We start from the raw sequence: 19688 nt of genomic DNA, 5'->3' as shown, positions 1-19688 counted from the left end.
AAATAACTCGTCTACTGTTTGCAAAAGACACTTTGGGAGACTTTTTGCAGCCAACAGATGACACTAGCAGATGGAACACCCAGCTTAATGCCCACAAGAGGGGCGACACACTTTATGATCCAACATCCTGCCTGCAAAGCACCAATCCTCCAGTTTATGTAGTCAGGTCAGGACTCAAACCAAGAGCAGACATATCAAAGGCAAGTGCATTACCTCTGCACTATCCTGTTGGATTACATCAATAATTATAACAGCCAACAACATTGGAATCGTTTACTAACTCCTGGTGAAGAAATGATCATTCTCTTTATTTAGTGAATAAAATCGAAAAAGGATAACTTCTGTTACAGACAAACTGCAAAATTACAGAATTTTAAAAAGCTCTTTGACAATTGAATTTCAATGAGATCGACATTGTCAGAAAATGTTCACAAGACCAAACGTAAGGCTTGCCTAACAGTAACCTAAAAGACAAAAAAAAAAAACATCAAAGCAGTCTCTGATTCATGATGTTGAATAAACAAACTTACCTGCCGAATTTTGAGATTTGTTTCTCCATCCAAATTCGAAGTCTGAATGTAGCACATCGACTGGGGTTCACTGAAAGTTTGCAAATCAAAAAGAATATCAATAAATAAAAAGTAATAAAATTAAAAAAAACACATAACAGTAGAATTTTGCACCTATTTCTCCTGCAAAGCTCAAACAGGGAGTTAAAGAAATTAAATAAGTTTTGCATTTTTACATGGATTTGTATTTGAGGCACATCTTGGCATCATAGCTATCTGCAAAAACAAAACAAAACAAAAAAACACCAATTCTAAGACGGTATGAATTCCAAAATGAGTGATGATGCAAGATTACCACACCTGGTTGACAGAATGACAATGTCTGCTGGGAAGTTCTGCAGATCAACAATGTAAACCAGGTCTCCAACAATGACCTACAGCAAAGAAAAAAAAAATCAGTTGTACAAAGAAATGGTTGTAAAACACGAATTAAAAACTTGGACGACAGTAAAATGTTGTTTCAAGTCAAAGAGGTACAATTTTACCCTTCTTTTGCAATCAAAATATTGTGACGTCCACGGGACTTGAACAGTCCCGCCAACGTAGAATGAGCCGAAACGATGGAGCAGGTTTATTTTTTATAACCCAAAGATGGCGGTTTTAATCGCTCTACCGCAAACCGGACGAGGAAGGTGGCACGAGTCACTTTTCACTGAGTTAATAACGTTTATTTCTCTAACCAGAAATAATAAGACTCGGCAAGAGGAGGGATCCGGGGCGATTCGACGGGATGGTGGTGTGGGTTCGGGCATGGGGAAAACACAAACAATTCCAATGGATATACAAATCTCAAACCCTCTAAGGCGCAAGGTACACACACACACACACACACACACACACACACACACACACACACACACACACACACACACACACACACACACACACACACACACACACACACACACACACAAAACGTAGCTGGTCCTGGTGGTCAGGCTGGCCCGTGGTGTAGACGCAACAGTCCCTGGATTGGCGTCGGACGAGCTGGCGTTGCGCTCGTCTGGGGCAGGAGACACCGTGGTGCTGTCGACCTCCTGGTGTCTGCCCAAGTCCGCTCACAGCTGCCAGGGAGCCAGTTCTGGCGCCAAGTTGCGAGCAGGAGAGGGAGGCAGGTCCCCCGCCGTTCGACCCCGTACTCCGAGCCAGCAGAACCCCAGAGCCAACCGAGGTGAGGCACGAGGCACAGCAAGGCCACAAGACACGATGAATCCAGGAACGAACCAGCACAACAATCGAGCACGCTCCGACCCCAACAGCCTCCACCAAAAAGGTCTTTCTTTATCGATCTTCTTCTTCCATCCCTTTTCCCCGAACAGAACCTTTTTATCCTCGAGTCCTCGTCACTTCCAATCGAGCCGTTTTATTGGCCCTTCGCCGTCGCCTTCCGCCAATCGTGATCACGGGGCGGAACCATCCGCAGCACTGTCCTGTGACGTCACAGCAAGCCTCCAGGGAATACTAAAAGGGTTTACGCAGACACACTTACCCTAACCCGTCTCCCTATCTAATTACGTGACAATTATCATTTCCCCCTTGAAGAAATGGACATTTACTAGACAACTTATCACCACTGAATTGCTACTTATTACATCGAGATCCTGGTACACTCGAACAGCATGGCATACCTAATTAAACATCCTAATTACCCTTTGAATGCATACCCCCCCCCTCAGACGTAACAATATTGTAAAAAACACACCATATTGAAACTATTAAAATAAACAAGGGCAATAAATCCATTGCTCTTGTACACTCTTTATTTTGGATAATACTATGCATGCCGACCTTTCGCTTCACTGATGTGTTTCATCAAAAGACAGCAAGTTGCACTTCACAAATTGATTGCATATCTATCAGTCTCAATTTGGATGGAAAATGCAATGAAACACGAAAAAAAGGCATTTTATAACACATTGTTGTTGTTATCGTTTTGCCCCGGTCAGTTCTGCTCGGACAGGCCCGCCTCACAGAGATAGCCAATCGATCTCCCAGGAGCGACCCAGAGATCCCTCACATCTATGATGATGTGCTCTTGTCCAAGTGGAGCCAGGACCTATTATTGTTCCATCTCGCACAGCTTGCAGCTGCTAGTCCCTCGAAGAAGTTAGTCCGCAAGCCACACCAGGCCGAAGGCTGGGCCGCAGAACTAGTTAGCGTGTTGGTGTCTCACTCGTTATCGGCATCAACCAGACAGATCGCTCCACCAACTATGAATGGCCATCCATGCACCACCAACCACAGAATTGTGAAAGAACTCTCAGTCTATCAATCCTTCTCACAGTCTTCTATAACGTATTCTGTTGTGCGTGGGGTGACCTGGCAAAGGTTGCAGGTGTCATCAGTGGTGTCGTTGAGTCTGTGTTTGTAGTGTTAGAGCTGGGTGGTGGTGTCCACACTGGTGGTGTCCACAGTGGAGGGGTGCAAGGTGATCACGATCGGATCTGGAGAGTAGTTGGTCTGTCATGGATGGGTGCGGGTTTACTGCCCAGGATACTGCTTGGACCTAGTTTGTTGACTGCATTTATGGTGATGTGGGTGTGGATATGCCTGGTGTTGGCTTAATGGTTAGGGTAGTGGGCTTGGGATCCTAGGGTCCTGAGTTCAAATCCCGCTCAGCTCTTGAACTAATACCAGGTGGGGTTAACTCTGCCTGTCATCCTTCTGAGGCCAGCAAAATGAGTGCCAGCATGCTGGTATACTGTGTCGGAGTGGCAACCCATCCAGGATTGTACCCAATAGCCAAGGAGACTGCTTAGGCAGCACCAACACTCTGCACAGAGTATGGTCCCGATGGATGGATGGGTGTGGATGTGTTTTTTGTCATTTCCATTGTTCATTGGGGGGATGTTTTGCAGGATGTCATTGTAGTGCTTGTGGTGTCGCTTTAATGTGTCAAGGCGTCTGTGGGTGGTTGTGCATGTAGAGGCAAGGGTGGTCAGGGTTGGCACTTGCCATTGCAAGGAACTGTGGACTTCTCATTTCCAAGTCGTTATTTTTTGCATTTTACCTCTGTGTGTAGGTGCTTGATGGGTGCTGTTAATGTGCAACCTGTGATGTGAAGGGCTTTGTTTTGTATGGTCTGTAGGGTGTTGAGATTTGTGTTTGATCGGCTGGAGGCCCAAGATGAGGTAGCGTAGTTAATGACTCATCTAATGTACTGTTTGTATCTTAGTGATGTTATTTCTTTGTGATGTTTGAAGTCAGTGCTTGTGAGTGCCCCAAGTGTGTTCATCCAAGGTGTGCGTGTTTTTTCTAATGTTTGTGAAGTGATCTGAGAATGACATGGATGTGTTAAAAGTGACGCCGAGTATTTTTGTTTGGTGTGTATGTGGGATAGGGATGATGTTCAGTGTGATGTGTGGTGCAGCGCTACGTTACTTGGTGTAATTTGATAAAAGAGCGACTGTTGATTTGGAGGGGGCTACTTTCAATCCGTTGATGGTGAGCCAAGTTTGTAGGGTGCTGAGTAGAGGTTGAAGTTGTGCTGTGGTGGTGTTGATGTTGCTACGAGTAGAGGTAATGGTAACATCGTCTGCATACGAGGCTATTTGTATGTTCTCGGGTGGTTGTGGAACGTCGTGCATGAATAGATTAAAGTGTGGGGGGGGGGGAGAGAGAGGACTGAGCCTTGAGGGACTCCGTTGGGAAAGTACAGTGTGCATGATGACTTGCCACTAAAAATTACGAAAGACTGTCTGCTAGATAAGTAGTTGGCCAGCCAGCATTTCGTGGCGTTGTGCATGTTTGTGTTCAGTATAAAAGTTTTGGGAGTGTGTCAAATACTTGCCGATGTCTACTGTGGTGAGAATAGTGCGTTTTGGTTGTTTTTCTATTGTTGAAGCCTCCAAAGGTGTTTTGTGTGGGGTTTGTAAGGAGAGTGGTGTTGGAGTAGTTTTACCGAGGGATCTGAGGGTTTGTGAATGTGAGTTTAGGCATTCTTTAACTTTGGAGGGTGTACAAACTGATGTGATCAGTCTGTAGGAGGCTGCTATGGTGGGATTGTCATTTGGTTTAAGGAGGCTAATATTTTTGCCAAGTTTCCAAATTTGAGGCATTTGTGAGTGTTGGTAGGAGAAATTGTTTATATTTGTGAGGGCTGATACACAGCGCAGTCCAAGGTGGTTTAAAATGTAAATTGAAGATGTTGTCAGGGCCAGTGGCATGCCAGTTTTTGATGCTTTTGACGATTTTGTTGTTTGTGCGTGAGTGAATGGCATGATGAGGTGTCGAGTTGGCATCATAGTTTGCATATTGTAATACTTCCTTCCTCTTTTCTGGGTCCTATATGACTTGTGTTTGCATCGTGGTCTATGAGGATGTTGGCTTGTTGTTTCTCCTGATATGTTTTTGGTAGTTATGGCTGTATGTGAGGGTTTTATGCCACTGTTGGAGTTCGTGATGCTGTTTATGATTTTGTACAAGTGTTTGGTATTGGTTGAATGTTCTAGTGTGCACATAAATAAGTGCCAGTTTTGTGTTTTTTTCACTATTATTTTGTTGTTGATTTCTGCGTTTAATGTTCGAATCCTTTCTATTATGTCTGGTGCTTTGGGTGTTGGTGTGTTGTGCTTTAAGTTATCTCAGTGTTTGATGAGGTGTGCGATTTCTGGCGTGCCGTTGGGGTTGTATTTTTTTGATATTGCCTTTCGAATGTATTTAGTAGCTGCGGTTGTGATAATCATATTGAACTGCTTGATGTGGATGTCAATGTTGGTGATGTTGTTGTTGAGTTGTTGGAATTCTTGTTCAGTGTCACGCATAAAGTTATCCCACGTCGCTTTTTTGTAATTCGTGAATATTTTGTTTGCGTTGAGGTCTATAACTGTGTTTATGGTAATGACGACAGGAAGTGATGTGAAGGGAGTTGTTGCAGTGCAAAAGTGATGGAGAACAGAAAGTTACATCTGGTGACAAGATATTGTAACCAGCTTGATGTAGTGTGTGTTCGTGTGTTCGTGTGTTCTCTGGTGTTTCGTTGGTTGTGGGTGTACCAGGCTGTGTCTGGCATTGAAGTCCCCTCTGATGATGGTGTTTGGGAGGGAGCAAAGGTTCTGTCGTAGTGCTGCTTATTTGGTTGGTACAGTGGGGGATGTGTCTGGTGGTATGTAAATGTCTATGATGTTTGTGGGTGCTTTGTTACTAGTTTTAATTTTGAAAGATTGAAATTCAAGTTTGTTATCTGGTGGTAGAAGTGCTTTTGTGTCTTGTGTGATATCTGAGTATCGAATTGAATTGTGAATGTACGTGATTAGGCCTCCACCTCTGGTGTTCAGTCTGTCTTAATGTATCGGTGCATAGTTGGAGATGGTTGGTGTTTTGTTTTTCTCATGCAATTTGGTTTATTGTATGATGGCTATATGAAAGTTGCCTGTGAGAATGAAGTGTTTCATTTGCATGGCCTTGCTGACAAGGTAACCTGTGTTTTATTGGAGGATATTAAGGTTAAGTGTTAATTTCTGGGGTTGGGGTAGTCGGGGCCCTGAGTTGCTTTCTATGTTTCCTGCTGGACTGAGGAGAAAGGGGAGGAGAGCTGGAGGGAGGTCACTCCCCAAAGAAGACAAAAAAAATGTTTGTCATGGATATGTGATGCATGTGTGAGTGATGTATGGTGTTTGAGTGTTTGTATGGGAGATGTTTGTGTGGGATGTGTTCGTGTGGAAGATGAGAGGGAGTGGGCAAGTTGGAGACCGATAGGCACTATGACCATGACCGCACTGCTCCGACAAATCCGGGCAGCATGGAAGAGTGGGGAAGATTCGGCCACTGTCTTGCGTTGGGGGTGCAACCACCATGAAAAGGAATCCCCCAGTAGTTGCATATTGTTGTTGCTGCTGTCATGGCTGTGGTTGTTGTCTGTGTGCACCTTCCAGGTACCATTATATTGTTACGGTTGTGGGGGTAGATGGAGGAATTTAATAGGGAATATAGCATTGTTTAGAGTTGCTTGGTCCGTGGACATGTAGATGGCATCTCAATGTGATTAAGTAGGGAGCCTGTGAGCTTGAGTGTTACGTGTCACCACACGAGGCGGTGGTGTCATGTCAATTAGCAAGGGTTTAAGAATAAGCTTCCCCAGTATGTAATCGCCCCTCTGTGACTTTTCCCTATGTCTTTATAACCAAAACCATGAGGAGGAACAAGCAGGCGTGACGAGCAGGCAGAAGCCCCGCCTTCCCGGGTTTCATGTGAGCAGGCCACGCCTCGGAGGTGGAGGAGATAGGCGTGATCGGGGAAGAAGGTTGGTTGTGCATTGCAGTTCGCTTATGACGACAACATAGGACGAGAGATCAACAGAGCGCACATACGAGGTCAGTGTGAGGAACGCATGAGGCAGAGTTGATTCGGAAGAGAATCAGAGGCGGGAGTTCAGGGCTTGCGCATTTTTGGAGAGCCTTGATCAGAGCGGAGGCACGAGGAACATTTTGAGAGGCGAGAGAGAGAGTGCACGAGAGAGGAGGCAGCAGTTCAGGGTGAGCGCACGCAAAAAGCAAGACACTGGCCTTGGGCTCTTGATTGAGTCGTGAGAAATGAACCCCAAGCCTCATGTATGTCATAAGCAGCTGCACTGGGGCTTTGAGCCTTAGTGTTCAGTGCCACCCGCGGAGTGCATGCCTTACGTTTGTCCTGCTACGAGAGAAGTGACAACGCCATTTTTGCACGCGTATGCACATGCCGGTGGAAACGCCTCGATTCCAAGTTCCACAGGGACCAGCTCCAAGCCAAGCTAAGTACAAGAATAGTTGAAAGGAAGGTTTTTCTTTTTATTTTGTGCTCCCTTTGTTTGTACGAGTCCATGTGAGAGGCGCCTCGACTGTCGGATTTATTTATTTCATATTATTATCGTGACCTTTTGAATTTTTGCCCTTTGTAAATATTAGATTTTTTTTTCATTAAATGTGTTCATTTTGAAGAAACTGTATTTGTGTATTTGTGGTGGGGTTTGAGGATAACTCCCCTGTGCATCAGTTTTATTCCCTGTGCTCCTCTGCCTGTCCGCCATTGTCTCATGCCCGTCTAGCACGTGTTAAAATCTCTGAGGATCAACGTGTCCGCCTCCTATTAACAAGGAACCGCTCGGCCGTCCCGGGGGCTGGTCGTGCTAACAGCCCATCACCACAAATTGGGTCGGGGAGTTAACCTGGGCCGGCCACCCCCACGACAACATATTTTCCTATTGCTTCAAGAAGCATTACTACATCATTTTGTGTGCTCCTTCCAAGTCCATCACATTTTATTCTCAAGGGTCCCAGTAGTTGTAGTAGTGGAAGAGCTGTAATAAAGCTCCAGATCCCACGGATGGTGACTCGAGTCGACTTGGACTTGAGTCGCACTGGAGTCACAAATTTTGTGATTTGCAACTTGATTTGAGAATTAGACTTCAGCTTGTTTGACTTTTTGACAATGATGATGAATGAACACGATATCAAAATAAATACATCTCAGTGATGTGTGTGTGTGACCAATTTTCATTCAATGTTTGGTCAGATGTGATTATTATATTTATAAACAAAGACCGCCGGAGTCACGCTCCAAATGGAGTTCAAGCTCGGAAAATAAATCGAGCTTAGAAAAGGTATTAGTTATACAGCGCCCAAAGTGCCACTGAGCTCCGAGCCTCCGATCGCGCATTCATTACATGGACATGACACCCTCATGCGTCTAGTGGAGTAAAAGGAGGTAAATTACAGAGAAAAGCAAGTAAATCTATAGTATCTTTCATTACATGTATTCTACATCCTTAAATTCAGGAGGCATGCATGATGGTACGGCGTATGCGCGGAATTGTTATTGCTGCTGCTCGATTCATACCCATTTAGCTTCTGCGTGTTTTGTTTTTGTTTTTTAGTCAACATGTTTTATGGCTCATAATGGAGCTAATGCTTCAGTCACATTTGGCTCGGCGGTCGTAGGGTCTAAAAAAAAATCTACGGCCACTAGCAATGATAGGGTGGCCGGAGTATTTCCACGGTCACACAATGTAGCAGTCACATAACTTTTTATTTTTTGGGTCGCCGCACGGGGTATTTAGAAATTGTGGAGACCGAAAATGTGGGGGTGCCGTACGGTCTTTGATTTGATGTCGCACGGTGACCTTAGGGCGTCCCTGCGGCGGCCATAGAATTTTCAAGGCAGATGCAAGGTAGCCTCAAGGTGCCCGCAAGGGGGCCCTAAGGCGAATGTGGAAATAGTGCGGCCATCATAATTTTTGGGGGGGTCGGCAAAATTCATTTTTCATTGATAAGAGCCTACGGAAAACGCACGAATAACGCAAGCCCACCGTACGGTCGACATGGAACACATCTACGTCATGGCCACGGCTTGTCGAATTGCTACGGCCAACCTAGAAATGAAAAAAGTTATAACTCCGCGCTTTAATTCCACGGAGACCACTACGGCCTGTAAAAGATAGCCATACAGTGTAGGGCCACCCTGAGGCCACCTCAGAAACTGCGGCCGACGCATGTTTCTGTCAATTCGGGGGGGGGGGTACGGCCGCCGTATCCTAGCCATAGAGCAAATGTGACTCATGCTTAAAGTACACACGTAATGGTTTGAGCTTTGAGTGGACATTGTTACCATTCCACCTTGAGAGACTGAGCATCACTGTGTACCCTGCTGCTGCTCTCTCCACATGCGCACTTCACTTCGTTATCGGTGGTATGGTGGAGATTCTGAGGGTGATCGTATTTACTTGTAAACATCTTGAATGAGCATTGAATAAAAGGAGTGCTGTATCTCAAATGTGGTATAAAAATTTCAGAGGGCCCATCCAAAACATCAAATTTCATTCATCACCTAAAAACTTACCCTCAGAAGTAAGTTTAAAAAAAATTAAAATGACAAATTTAAGCAATTAAACTGTCATTTAAATTTTTTCCCATGTTATTTATTTTACAGAGTATGCATGTCAAAAAAAAAAAATCAGGCTCATATAAACAACCAGCTCAGGACTCGTGTCAACCTTCTGAGTATTAAAGGTTTACACAAAACCAATGTCTATGATAATGGCATTATGACGTGACACTTGCCCTCAAAGACTTGTGACATCTCTGCCAGGTCCTGCTTCATTTATTTCCATCCAAGAAAGGATCACTTTTAAAACTGGTATATTTATGATTAAACAGACACAAATTTTTGCTCCGAGTAAATCGATTATTTGGTTTCCATCCAAGTAAATTGATTATTAGGTTTTCAACGTAAATATTTTTATTATTTGATGACAGCAGAAACATTTTAGAATAAAGCATGATGAACACACGGCCGGCCACGTGCACGCAAGCACGCCTTTTATTAATTCTACTTATAGTAGATTGAAGCACATTTTACTCAGTTGTGGAAGAGCTAACAAAAGCCGAATGCGGAATGCATCGTGAGTAACAAAGCCAGTGGAAATCGGATGTTGCTTTACAAAATTACCACAGGAACGGCTTTTGGGGGACGCATACCGGGTACGCTGACAGGCTTGATTAAACCTTACTAATAATTTTTATTCAACATACGATTACATTTTTTGGGGGGTCCCTCATCATGAGTAACACTCGACCCAAAGAAAGCCAATGGAAATCTGACGTAACAAACCCGGGCAGTGGATAATCAGCGGAGGCCGACAGGCCTAATGTCTTAGGCCCACCAGAAAGCCAAGATGGCGGCCATGTTATGTTGTCTGAGTGCCATGGTAGGTGAAGTCGAGCTACAAATATTTGTGGGGTCTGGCAGCTGCCTGACCAATGGGTGCACATTTCAAAAATCGACCCCAACAAGAACCACATCACAACCACACGGAGCTCTTGCTCCATGGTCCCACACAGACACGGACCACACAGACCTGCGACACATCACAGGTAAAAAATGGTCCCGTTGAAAAGCTAATAATCAATTTACTTGAAACAAAAATTTGTGTCCGTTTAATCACAAAGTTGCCCATTTTAAAAACCCATCTTTCCAGGATGGAAGAAGAAGCAGGGTTTGGTGCTTAAATCGAGCAATTCCAAAGGTACCTTTTTCAAAAAAAATTCGACAACAGCAAGAACTCTTTTGAATAAAGTGTGACAGACACGGAAGGAGCACACAAAAATTATATTTGTACAGTATAGTAATACTTTTCGAAGCAATAGAAAAAAAACAAAACATTCATAGTACACGGAAGGAACACACAATGAACAACAACCACAGCTACGATGTCATCAGAAACAACTATGTGTTCTAAACGATCCCTTTTTCATGTGCTGCACTTCTTTTTACATTCAAATTGAGACTCACAGATCGATGTGCAATGTGCTTGTTTGTGAAGTGAAACATGCGGTCTTTTGATTAAACCAGTCAGCGAAGCGATGGGAAAGCATGGCTTGTTTGTCAGAAAATCCACACGGATATTGATTAATTCCCGAGATAGAGACATGACGGTTAAAATCTTACCTTTTCCCAAGGAACAGTCTGCCACATTCCATTTTTGAGTACTGAGGGTTAAAATAAATGCAAAGCACAAGCCCATAACTCAAATGACTTCGTAAAAAGAGGGGATTAATGCAATTTTTCCCCCATAGCATTAAACAATCAGTGATCATAGTGAATGTCAAACAATGTACAAAATAAAGACCTGATATACATGATCTGTAACCCAATACAAATGGCTGCTGCCTACATGATCACAATTTGTACATCACCTTTTCATATTAGAATTTTCATTTAATTTTACTTTTCACAAAACTTGTGTCCAACAATGCACCTCATACATATGAATGATAAAATGAATTTTAAAAAATTAATGAAGTTAACATTAAATAAAACACTTTTACCTTGTGTGTCACTTTTGTTCACCACACGGTCTGCTCGATGCCTTTTCTGAAAGCACAGCAAAAGTTCATTTTTGTTAGTTTCACTTTTGCTGCGATAATGTAGTTCAAAGCCAAAGCCCGTTTATGACCTACTTAAATTGTCTATTTATAGTACTGACTGAATAATATGGGTAGTTTTGTTTCATAAATAGACGAGAAATTCCAAATACCTCTTACCTGAAGGAAAACGAGTTAAGATAAAGTCAGCGATTAATAATGTAACTTTCAACAAACAAATGGGGTCTTTGAACATTAATGTAGATAATTCAAATCTTGTAAGTTTATATGTTTCGTGTTTGCCACAAATACCACAGTGCAGTGTGTGGTACATGCAAAGGAAACAGCACACTCCCAGCAAGAGCAGATTAATTTAAAACAAACAAACAGCAATCTTATCTGTTCATGCTTACTGTGGCTCAAAAAGTTCGGAAAAAACCTCCACCACCAAAGGTGGACAGAGGTTATGTATTCACCCGTGATTGTCTGTGCGCAGACAGCACGTGTGTGGATCAAAAATCTTTGGACCAATTCAGACGAAACGTGGTGGACAGGTTGGGTATGTGACAAGAATGAATAGATTCAATTTTTGTGAAGATCCGAATCCAGATACGAGAATTTTTGAAACGATTCTTCACAATTGAGAGATCGGGCCAAAAACTATGTATAGCACTTTATCTCAAAAAATTGTGGATGGGTTACGACAAAACTTGGACGTACGTGTTGGTTAGGTGACAAGAGCAAGTAGATTAGATTTTGGTTAAGGTCCGGATGCAGATCCGGCCCATCAGTGGGATACAAAACGTAAACCGTTTAGCCTGGCGGAGGTATGTGCTCTCCTGAGTGAAATTCTCGCTTCATCATGCAATCAACTATCATCACACAACAAAAACTCTTGTCTTCATTGAAGTCAAGCATTTGTGTTGTTGTGGTAGTTTCAATTGCTGCATGAATCAAATTTTTTGGCACAAAAAAAAAAATGTAGTTGTATCAAGCAACGCATAATTCTGGGGGAAAAAAATTACCATGAAGGAAAGTCCAAATTAGTACTTCATCTCTAATCATTGTACTATAAATCTCAACAGCTTATAGTGATCATTCACTTTCTCAATTCCTAACGGGTGATATTATTTTCAATAAAAATAATAACAGAGAAAAAGGCAACTCATGAAAAGCAAAATTTTGTATCAAACCAGCAGATTACGAAATAATCAATTGCAACAGCAGCCAGTATACTTCTTGAAAAACAAACTAACCATGGCATCCTACTATATTAAATAAGGCAAATGTATGTATGTATGTGTGGGTAGTGGACAAAAAAATGGAAACACCAAAGTAAAGTCACTTAATAGGGCATTGGTTCACCACATGCGGCCAATACGGCCTGTATGCACTGTGGCATCGAGTCCACCAGCGTCTGGAGTTCTGCAGGAGGGATGTGGAATCATTCTTCGATGAGAAAGTCAATCAACTCACACCTGTTTGATGGAGGTGAAAAACGCCGTCTCAGGCGTCGTTCCAGAATATCCAATAAATGCTCAATTGGATTCAGATCTGATGAACTGAGAAGGCCATGACATATAGATAACATCGGTGTCATGCTCATCAAACCATTGGGTGACCACACATGCTCTGTGGATGGAGGCACTGGGGGTCTCCTCTTGCAGCCATGCCAGCCATAATTATAGGCAACAAAGCCAGCTTGTCCAGAATTTTTATACATGACCCGAAGCAAGATTGAATGTCATGTGCCAATTCCCCCAGGGGACACATCTGTGTGGAAGCCATTGCTTGGTGACCCTCATTTAACCAGGTGTTTCCATTTTTTGTCCACTACCTGTACATCTTCTTCTATATAAATGGCAGTCCTTCTGTCTGTCCATGTGTTTTTTTGTAACGAATAAGCTCCTAGACCAGTGAACCGATCTTGATGAAACTTTACACATATATATAGAACTAACATTCAGCTCCAGGATGCGCTAAGTGGCTCTCCATAAAAATGAAAAAAAAATATTAAAAAAATATATCTTCTTCTTTCGGCTAGCTCCCGTTAGGGGTCGCCACAGCGGATCAACCGTCGATTTTTGTTGTCCGCATAATGATTTGGCATAGGTTTTTACGCCGGATGCCCTTCCTGACGCAACCCTGGTAGCCTCTCACGACACACAGGGATATGGTACACTTATTCGAACCGGGGCATACACCGGGCCCAGTACAACTGGTACTCATTTCGCCGACCTCGGAAGGATGGCAGGCTGAGTCAACCCCCTGGTGTTTTCGACTTGGTTTTTTTTTTTTTATATACACATATATATATATATATATATATATATATATATATATATATATATATATATATATATATATACATATATTAATTCAGTGTCCCAACGGGGCTTGAACTCAGGACCTTTTGGGTCCCAAGCCACTGCCCTAACCACTGCGCCAACACCAGGCTATTAAAAAAAAAACAAAAAAAATTAAAACAAATAATATATATATTTTAAAAAAAAAATACCCATTAAAAAAAAGGCTTTCGAATAGTGCGCCGGCGTATTAATCATAACAAAAGGATTCATGGTTAAAAACGCTCGGGTTTTTTGAAATACAAAACGTTCGTATTCGTTGACTTTTTAAACATACACATTCTCCTCCTGTTATTTGAATTTTTGAACTGCACACGCACGGCAACAGCTAACTGCTGATAGATCTGCTCATGAAAGAGCCAGGCAAGCGGAGTCAGCTGCAGAGAGAGAGCGAGAGAGCGAGAGAGCGAGTCGTCTTTCTGCTGATATATCTGCTCATAAACGAGCCAGGCAAGCAGATTCGGCTGCAGAGAGAGAGCATCGCCTAACTGCAAATAGAACGTCACATCGATGGGCGAGAGAAGCACAAAACTCACGTTCTAGCTTTCTAGGTCCGGGTTTTGGCAGGACATCAAGGACAGTTTCCATTGCTGCTAGAAACAGAGTGGCTCAAGGCCACCTTCAACTATGACCTCTTTGAGGATTATGGCAGCATGAGGAATGAGGAAAGCCTTCCTTCCATAAATCTGAGGAATAAAAGAAGCCTTCCTAATTTTCTCCATACAACTAATGCGTGGCTTGTGTGAGGAAAATAGGGCAAATTTCCCGGGTATTACCGGGTACTTCAGCTAGTCTGAAAATAATAGAAAAAGAAAAGAAAAAAAAACAGGGCTGGCCTGATCAACAAATTTTGCACTTGGGAGTACCTAAGGTCAGGTCATGGGTTGAAGGAGAATCAAATCCCCCCTGCTCCCCTACAGTGGGATTTCACCTAATCTCCACCAAATTTTGCATACGTGTTGGTGGTATCCAGAGTCGGGTCATGGGCACAACACCTTCCCCTCCCACCCGTGAGTTAAACTGATTATTTGTCATTTTCTCGTTTGGTTTTCTTCATCATGAAAATATGACAAGGAAACTCAATAAGACATAGAAGTTGTGACAAGACTGGTGTTGGCAGCATAACAATGAACAAAAGTTACCTTTGATCACTGCTCAAGTGACTGCTATGGGCCTTTTGTAGAATTTCCATGATGTTCACCTTACTTCAAGTGCAATCATGAACCACCAGGAGCAAAGCAACAAATCTCATTCTGATCTGCTTGCATCTTTCCATTGAATATAATATCTTCATTAATAGGAAGAAAAGCCAGTCATCAGTTGCTTTGCTGTTGACACCATTGTGCCGGAGTGCTTTATCATCATACTTCATGCTATAATTGAAGTGTCTGCTTGTGGGTTTGTTTGTTTATTCAACTTCTATGCACACCTAAACTGCTGGACAGAACGAGTTGAAAATTGGTGGTTGTACTCAGGGTGTGCATGGGAAGGTTGTAGGTTGGTTAAAAAAATAAAAAATAAAAAAACATCTTAATCCCAGGAGTTCAAGGTGGGGTGAACATGCTAATGCTCTCAATGCAAACATGGCATAGCACCACCAAGTCGTACTAAAATACGACAATTCTGGTGGAATTATCCCATCTGTAAGGATAGATTCTTCATTTGTCTGTTAAATACATATACATTTGGACAACACCAGCATGCTGGTTGGACATCTATAGATTAATATAAAGAAATTTGGTGTTTGTGACATTTTGGGGCTCATTCTGAGATCAATCTTCTCAACGGCAGTGTTAAGTGGGACGTGGACTGTGAGGGAACGGGACGAGAGTGCCTGTGGTGGCATGGTGTCTTCGCTCGTCGATAAGGGTAGACATCGACAAAAGGGTAGTATAGACAGTAACATAATTGAAGTGGAAAATGTATTTATTTGGGCCAAATGTTTCAGTTTCATTAAAAAGATCAGGAAAAAGAAATGACAAAAAAAATTGTTTTGTTCGAAAGCTTTTGGTAAATAAAACGACATTATAAAGACCGAAGAAAAATGGAAGTGGATAACAGATGGATGAGTGAAATAATAACCTGGAGATCAACGGATGGTAAAAGAGACAGAGAAAATGGATAGATAGTGGAAAGAAGTTCACTGGTACAAAAGAGTGAGGAACCAAGTGATCTTGTGCAATCAACGTTGATTCCTTCATCTAGCAGTGAACTGAAAATTGACATAATGAAGATTACTATCATTATTATTAATATTATTATCATTCCAAATAAAAAAGACAAAAACAATAATTGCCTATTCCAAAGAAATTTAAAAACACATTTTCCTGGACTTTCGCATCATTGGTGCATTTTTCTTTCAACAATCCTCTTGGAAGATAATTATTGGACATAAAATAAAGATTTATGAAAGAGGTTTGCTCAACAATCACAAGTAAACTTTTGGAAAAACATTCACATGCAGTTGGAAATTTTGAAAAATATACGAACATAATCCTCGATGATTTCCTTCAGAGCAGCTACAGCAAGGATGCCGAGCAAAGGCACAAGTGTTGTGTAGCGACCTGTTGGGGAGACATTTGGAATTTGCTGCAAAAGAAAGAGACAAATCACTTTTGGATAATAATAATAATAACAACAATAATAATAGCATTTTGTATACTACAGTGGCGAACAGTTTTCTGTACATGTAAATTCGTAGTCTAAGCATGGATATTAAAGTATGAAATTTTGTTCATAACTTCATAAACATAAAATAACATAAAATAACATAAAATTTTATGTTCATAACATAAAATAACCCAGACAATGAACCAGTTTGGAGACAGCAAATATTAGAAAGCAAACCTAAGTAATAAAATATTTCACCTACATTGAAAATGGAGAAACTTACAATGCTTAAAGGTTTATTTTATATACGTTTTTCTTAATGTTGAAGGCTCCAGTCACCGACTATATAGTCCTCAGAGACCAGACCTTGAATAAAAGAACTGCATCGATAGAAAAGTGAAGAAAGAGAGAAAAGTCTAAGAGGTTTTTAAGAAGTAAAAACAAATAAATAAATTAATAAATTGCTTTTTGAAAAAGGGAAGGTCATGACAATTCGGAAAAACATGAGAAGGTAAAGAGTTCCAGAGTTTGGCAGTGAAGGGGAAGAAACAAACATTATAGCCAATCCTTGAGTTGCCAATGGCCACAAAATGATTCGGAGATGTAGTGGCTTATCAAGTATTTTGTGGTCTGGCTAATGGCGGAGATACACAAGCAGCAAGTTCTCGGGAACAGAAACCAAAGTAATATCAATAGAAAAGAGAAAGAGAGCAAACTTTGTGGCATAATTTGAGCCGGTCGAGTTTTGAAGTCAGATCGGGAGAGTTCACAAGTTGGATTACTTTGGATTCAACTCTGTCCAGTAAATATGTGGAGCTGGAACCTCCACAGATGTGAGAGCAGTACTCTACACAAGGATGAATCAATCCTTTATATAGTTGCAACAACTGCTCAGGGGAGAAGAATCTTCGACATCTGAACAAGACTCCGAGTTTCTTGGAGGCAGACTTAGCTATTTGCGTGATGTGTGGATTCCAGGATAAATTTGATGTTTGGTTAATACCTCGGAGGTTTATTTATCACAAAGTGTAATTGTGGGGCTTTCAAAGGAGATGAGAGAGTGAGAGATTGAGAGATTGTGAGATTGAGAGAGTGAGAGAGTGAGAAACAGTGCCTTCAGAAAGTATTCACACTCTTCGACTTTTGTCACCTTTTGTTGTTACAGCCTGAATTTAAAATGAATTAAATATATAAAAAATTTGTTACCGATCTACAGTAAACACCCCAATCATGACAAAGTGAAAACATGTTTTTAGAATTTTTCCAAATTAATTTTTTAATGAAAAGCTGAAATCTCTTGCGTCAAAAAGTATTCAACCCCCTGAATGAATACTTTGTAGAAGCGCCTTTGCCAGCGATTACAGCTTCAAGTCTTCTTGGGTATGTCTGTGTCAGCTTTGCACATCTGGATTTGGGGATTTACTCCCATTTTCCTTGCAGATTTACTCAAGCTCTGTCAAATTGGACAGGGAGCACTTGTGAACAACATTCTTCAAGTCTTTCCACTGATTCTCAATGGGATTCAAGTCTGAGCTTTGGCTGGACCAGTCAAGGACTTTCAAGTTCTTGTTCTGAAGCCATTCTAGTGTTGCTTTGGCTGTATGCTTAGGGTCATTATCCTGTTGGAACGTAAATCTTTGCTGCAGTCTAAGGTATTTTGCACTCTGAGGCAGGTTTTCCTCAAGAATTTGCCTGTATTTGGCTCCATTATTTTCCTCTCTTCTTACAAATTTCCCAATTCCTGCAGCTGAAAAGCATCCCAATAGCATAATGCTGCAACCACCATGCTTCACAGTAGAGGATGGTGTTCAATAGGTGATGAGCTGTACTCAGTTTCCGCCAGACGCAGCACTTTACGTTCAGGCTAAAGAGCTCAATTTTCATCTCATCAGACCACAGAATATTTTGCCTCATGCTCTCAGTCTTTCACATGCTTTTTTGCAAACTCCAGGTGTGCTGTCACATGCCTTTTTCTCAGGAGTGGCCTCTGCCTGACCACTCTCCCAGAAAACCGAGATTTGTGAAGTAGTGCAGAGATTGTTGTCCTTCTGACAAGTTTTTCATATCAACCAAGGAACTCTGCAGTTCATTCAGTGGTCATTGGGTTGTTTTTCACTTCCCTGACCAAGGTCAGTCTTTCCCAGTTGTTCGGTTTGGTAGCACGGCCAGCTCTAGAAAGAGTCTGGGTAGTTCCATATTCTTTCCATTTACTAATGATGGAACTCACTGTGCTTTTGGGAACTTTCAACACTCTAGAAATTGTTTTATACCCTTCCCCAGATCTATGCCTCCTCACAATTCTATCTCAGAGTTCTATGGATAGTTTCTTGGACTTCATGGTAGAGTTTCTGCTCTGACATGCACCGTCAACTGTGGAACCTTATATAGAAAAGGTGCATTTCTTTCTAAATCATGTCCAATCAATTGAATTGGCTACAGGTGGACTTCAATCAAGTTGTAGAGACATCTTAAGGATCAAAGGAAATTGGATGCACCTGAGCTCAATTTGGAGTGTCACAGCAAAGGGGTTGGATACTTAACACAAGAAATTTCAGCTTTTCATTCTTCATTAATTTGTAAAAATTTCTAAAAACATGTTTTCACTTTAAAATTATGGGGTATTTTGTGTAGATTGGTGACAATAAATTTATATTTAATGAATTTTAAATTTAGGCTGCAACACAACAAAATGTGACAAAAGTCAAGGAGTGTGAATACTTTCTGAAGGCACTGTAGATCAAGTGAGGGAAGATGGAGCAGATGTGAAAAATATGGAGGAATGTCATGTTGAGTCATCAGCATACAAGTGCATTTGGATATTTGCAGAAGAAAGGTCATAGATTAAAAGAAGGAAGTGTGTTGGAGATGGGACAGGACCCTGAGGGACACCGCTGTTAAGGAAGGTGGGAGAATTTGAACCATCAACACTTACAAAGATAGAACAGTCTAGTCAGAGAGAAAGCTCGATATACGAGGGCAGAGTGGAGGAAGAAAGCCAAAAGAGGGAACTCTATCAAAGCCTTTTGAGATATCAAGGCCTTCACAAAGGATTCCCCAAAGTCTCTCAGAGAAGATGCCCAGATATTTGTAATATAAGAAAGGATATCACCAGTCGATCTTGCCTCACAAAAGCCATATCGATGGCCAGATAGAAGACTAAGATTCAAGATGCTTGAGGAAATGGAAATTGAGAAGACATTCAAAGACCTTGGAAATCGTAGAAGTTAGACATAGTACAGTAGTTGGAAGGGTTTGAACAATCACCATTCTTTAAAATAGGCTGTACGAAGACAAGTTTCCAGGAAAGT

At 41.8% G+C, this 19688-nt stretch overlaps 1 protein-coding gene across 3 annotated transcripts in view; it reads right to left on the bottom strand.

Annotated features, from left to right (window-relative positions):
• The window catches only part of LOC147008622 (phospholipid-transporting ATPase IA-like), a 449885-nt gene that overhangs the window by 385585 nt on the left and 44612 nt on the right, over nt 1–19688 (bottom strand). For all 3 annotated transcript variants that reach the window (XR_015053196.1, XM_085863761.1, XM_085863762.1), the window contains 5 exons: nt 16261–16359; nt 11369–11414; nt 10989–11029; nt 870–943; nt 531–600 (listed from right to left, as the gene is read on the bottom strand). Coding sequence is in view for 2 of the 3 variants with exons in the window: in XM_085863761.1 (XP_085719887.1) it covers nt 531–600; nt 870–943; nt 10989–11029; nt 11369–11414; nt 16261–16359 (330 nt within the window). In the remaining variant the exon portion in view is untranslated. The remainder of the gene's footprint in view (nt 1–530; nt 601–869; nt 944–10988; nt 11030–11368; nt 11415–16260; nt 16360–19688) is intronic.

The sequence above is a fragment of the Eptatretus burgeri genome, chromosome 18 (genome assembly GCF_056783735.1).
Source record: "Eptatretus burgeri isolate ZD-2024b chromosome 18, Ebu_testis_v1, whole genome shotgun sequence".
NCBI classification, from domain to species: domain Eukaryota; kingdom Metazoa; phylum Chordata; class Myxini; order Myxiniformes; family Myxinidae; genus Eptatretus; species Eptatretus burgeri.
This window is presented reverse-complemented; position numbering and strand designations above follow the sequence as displayed.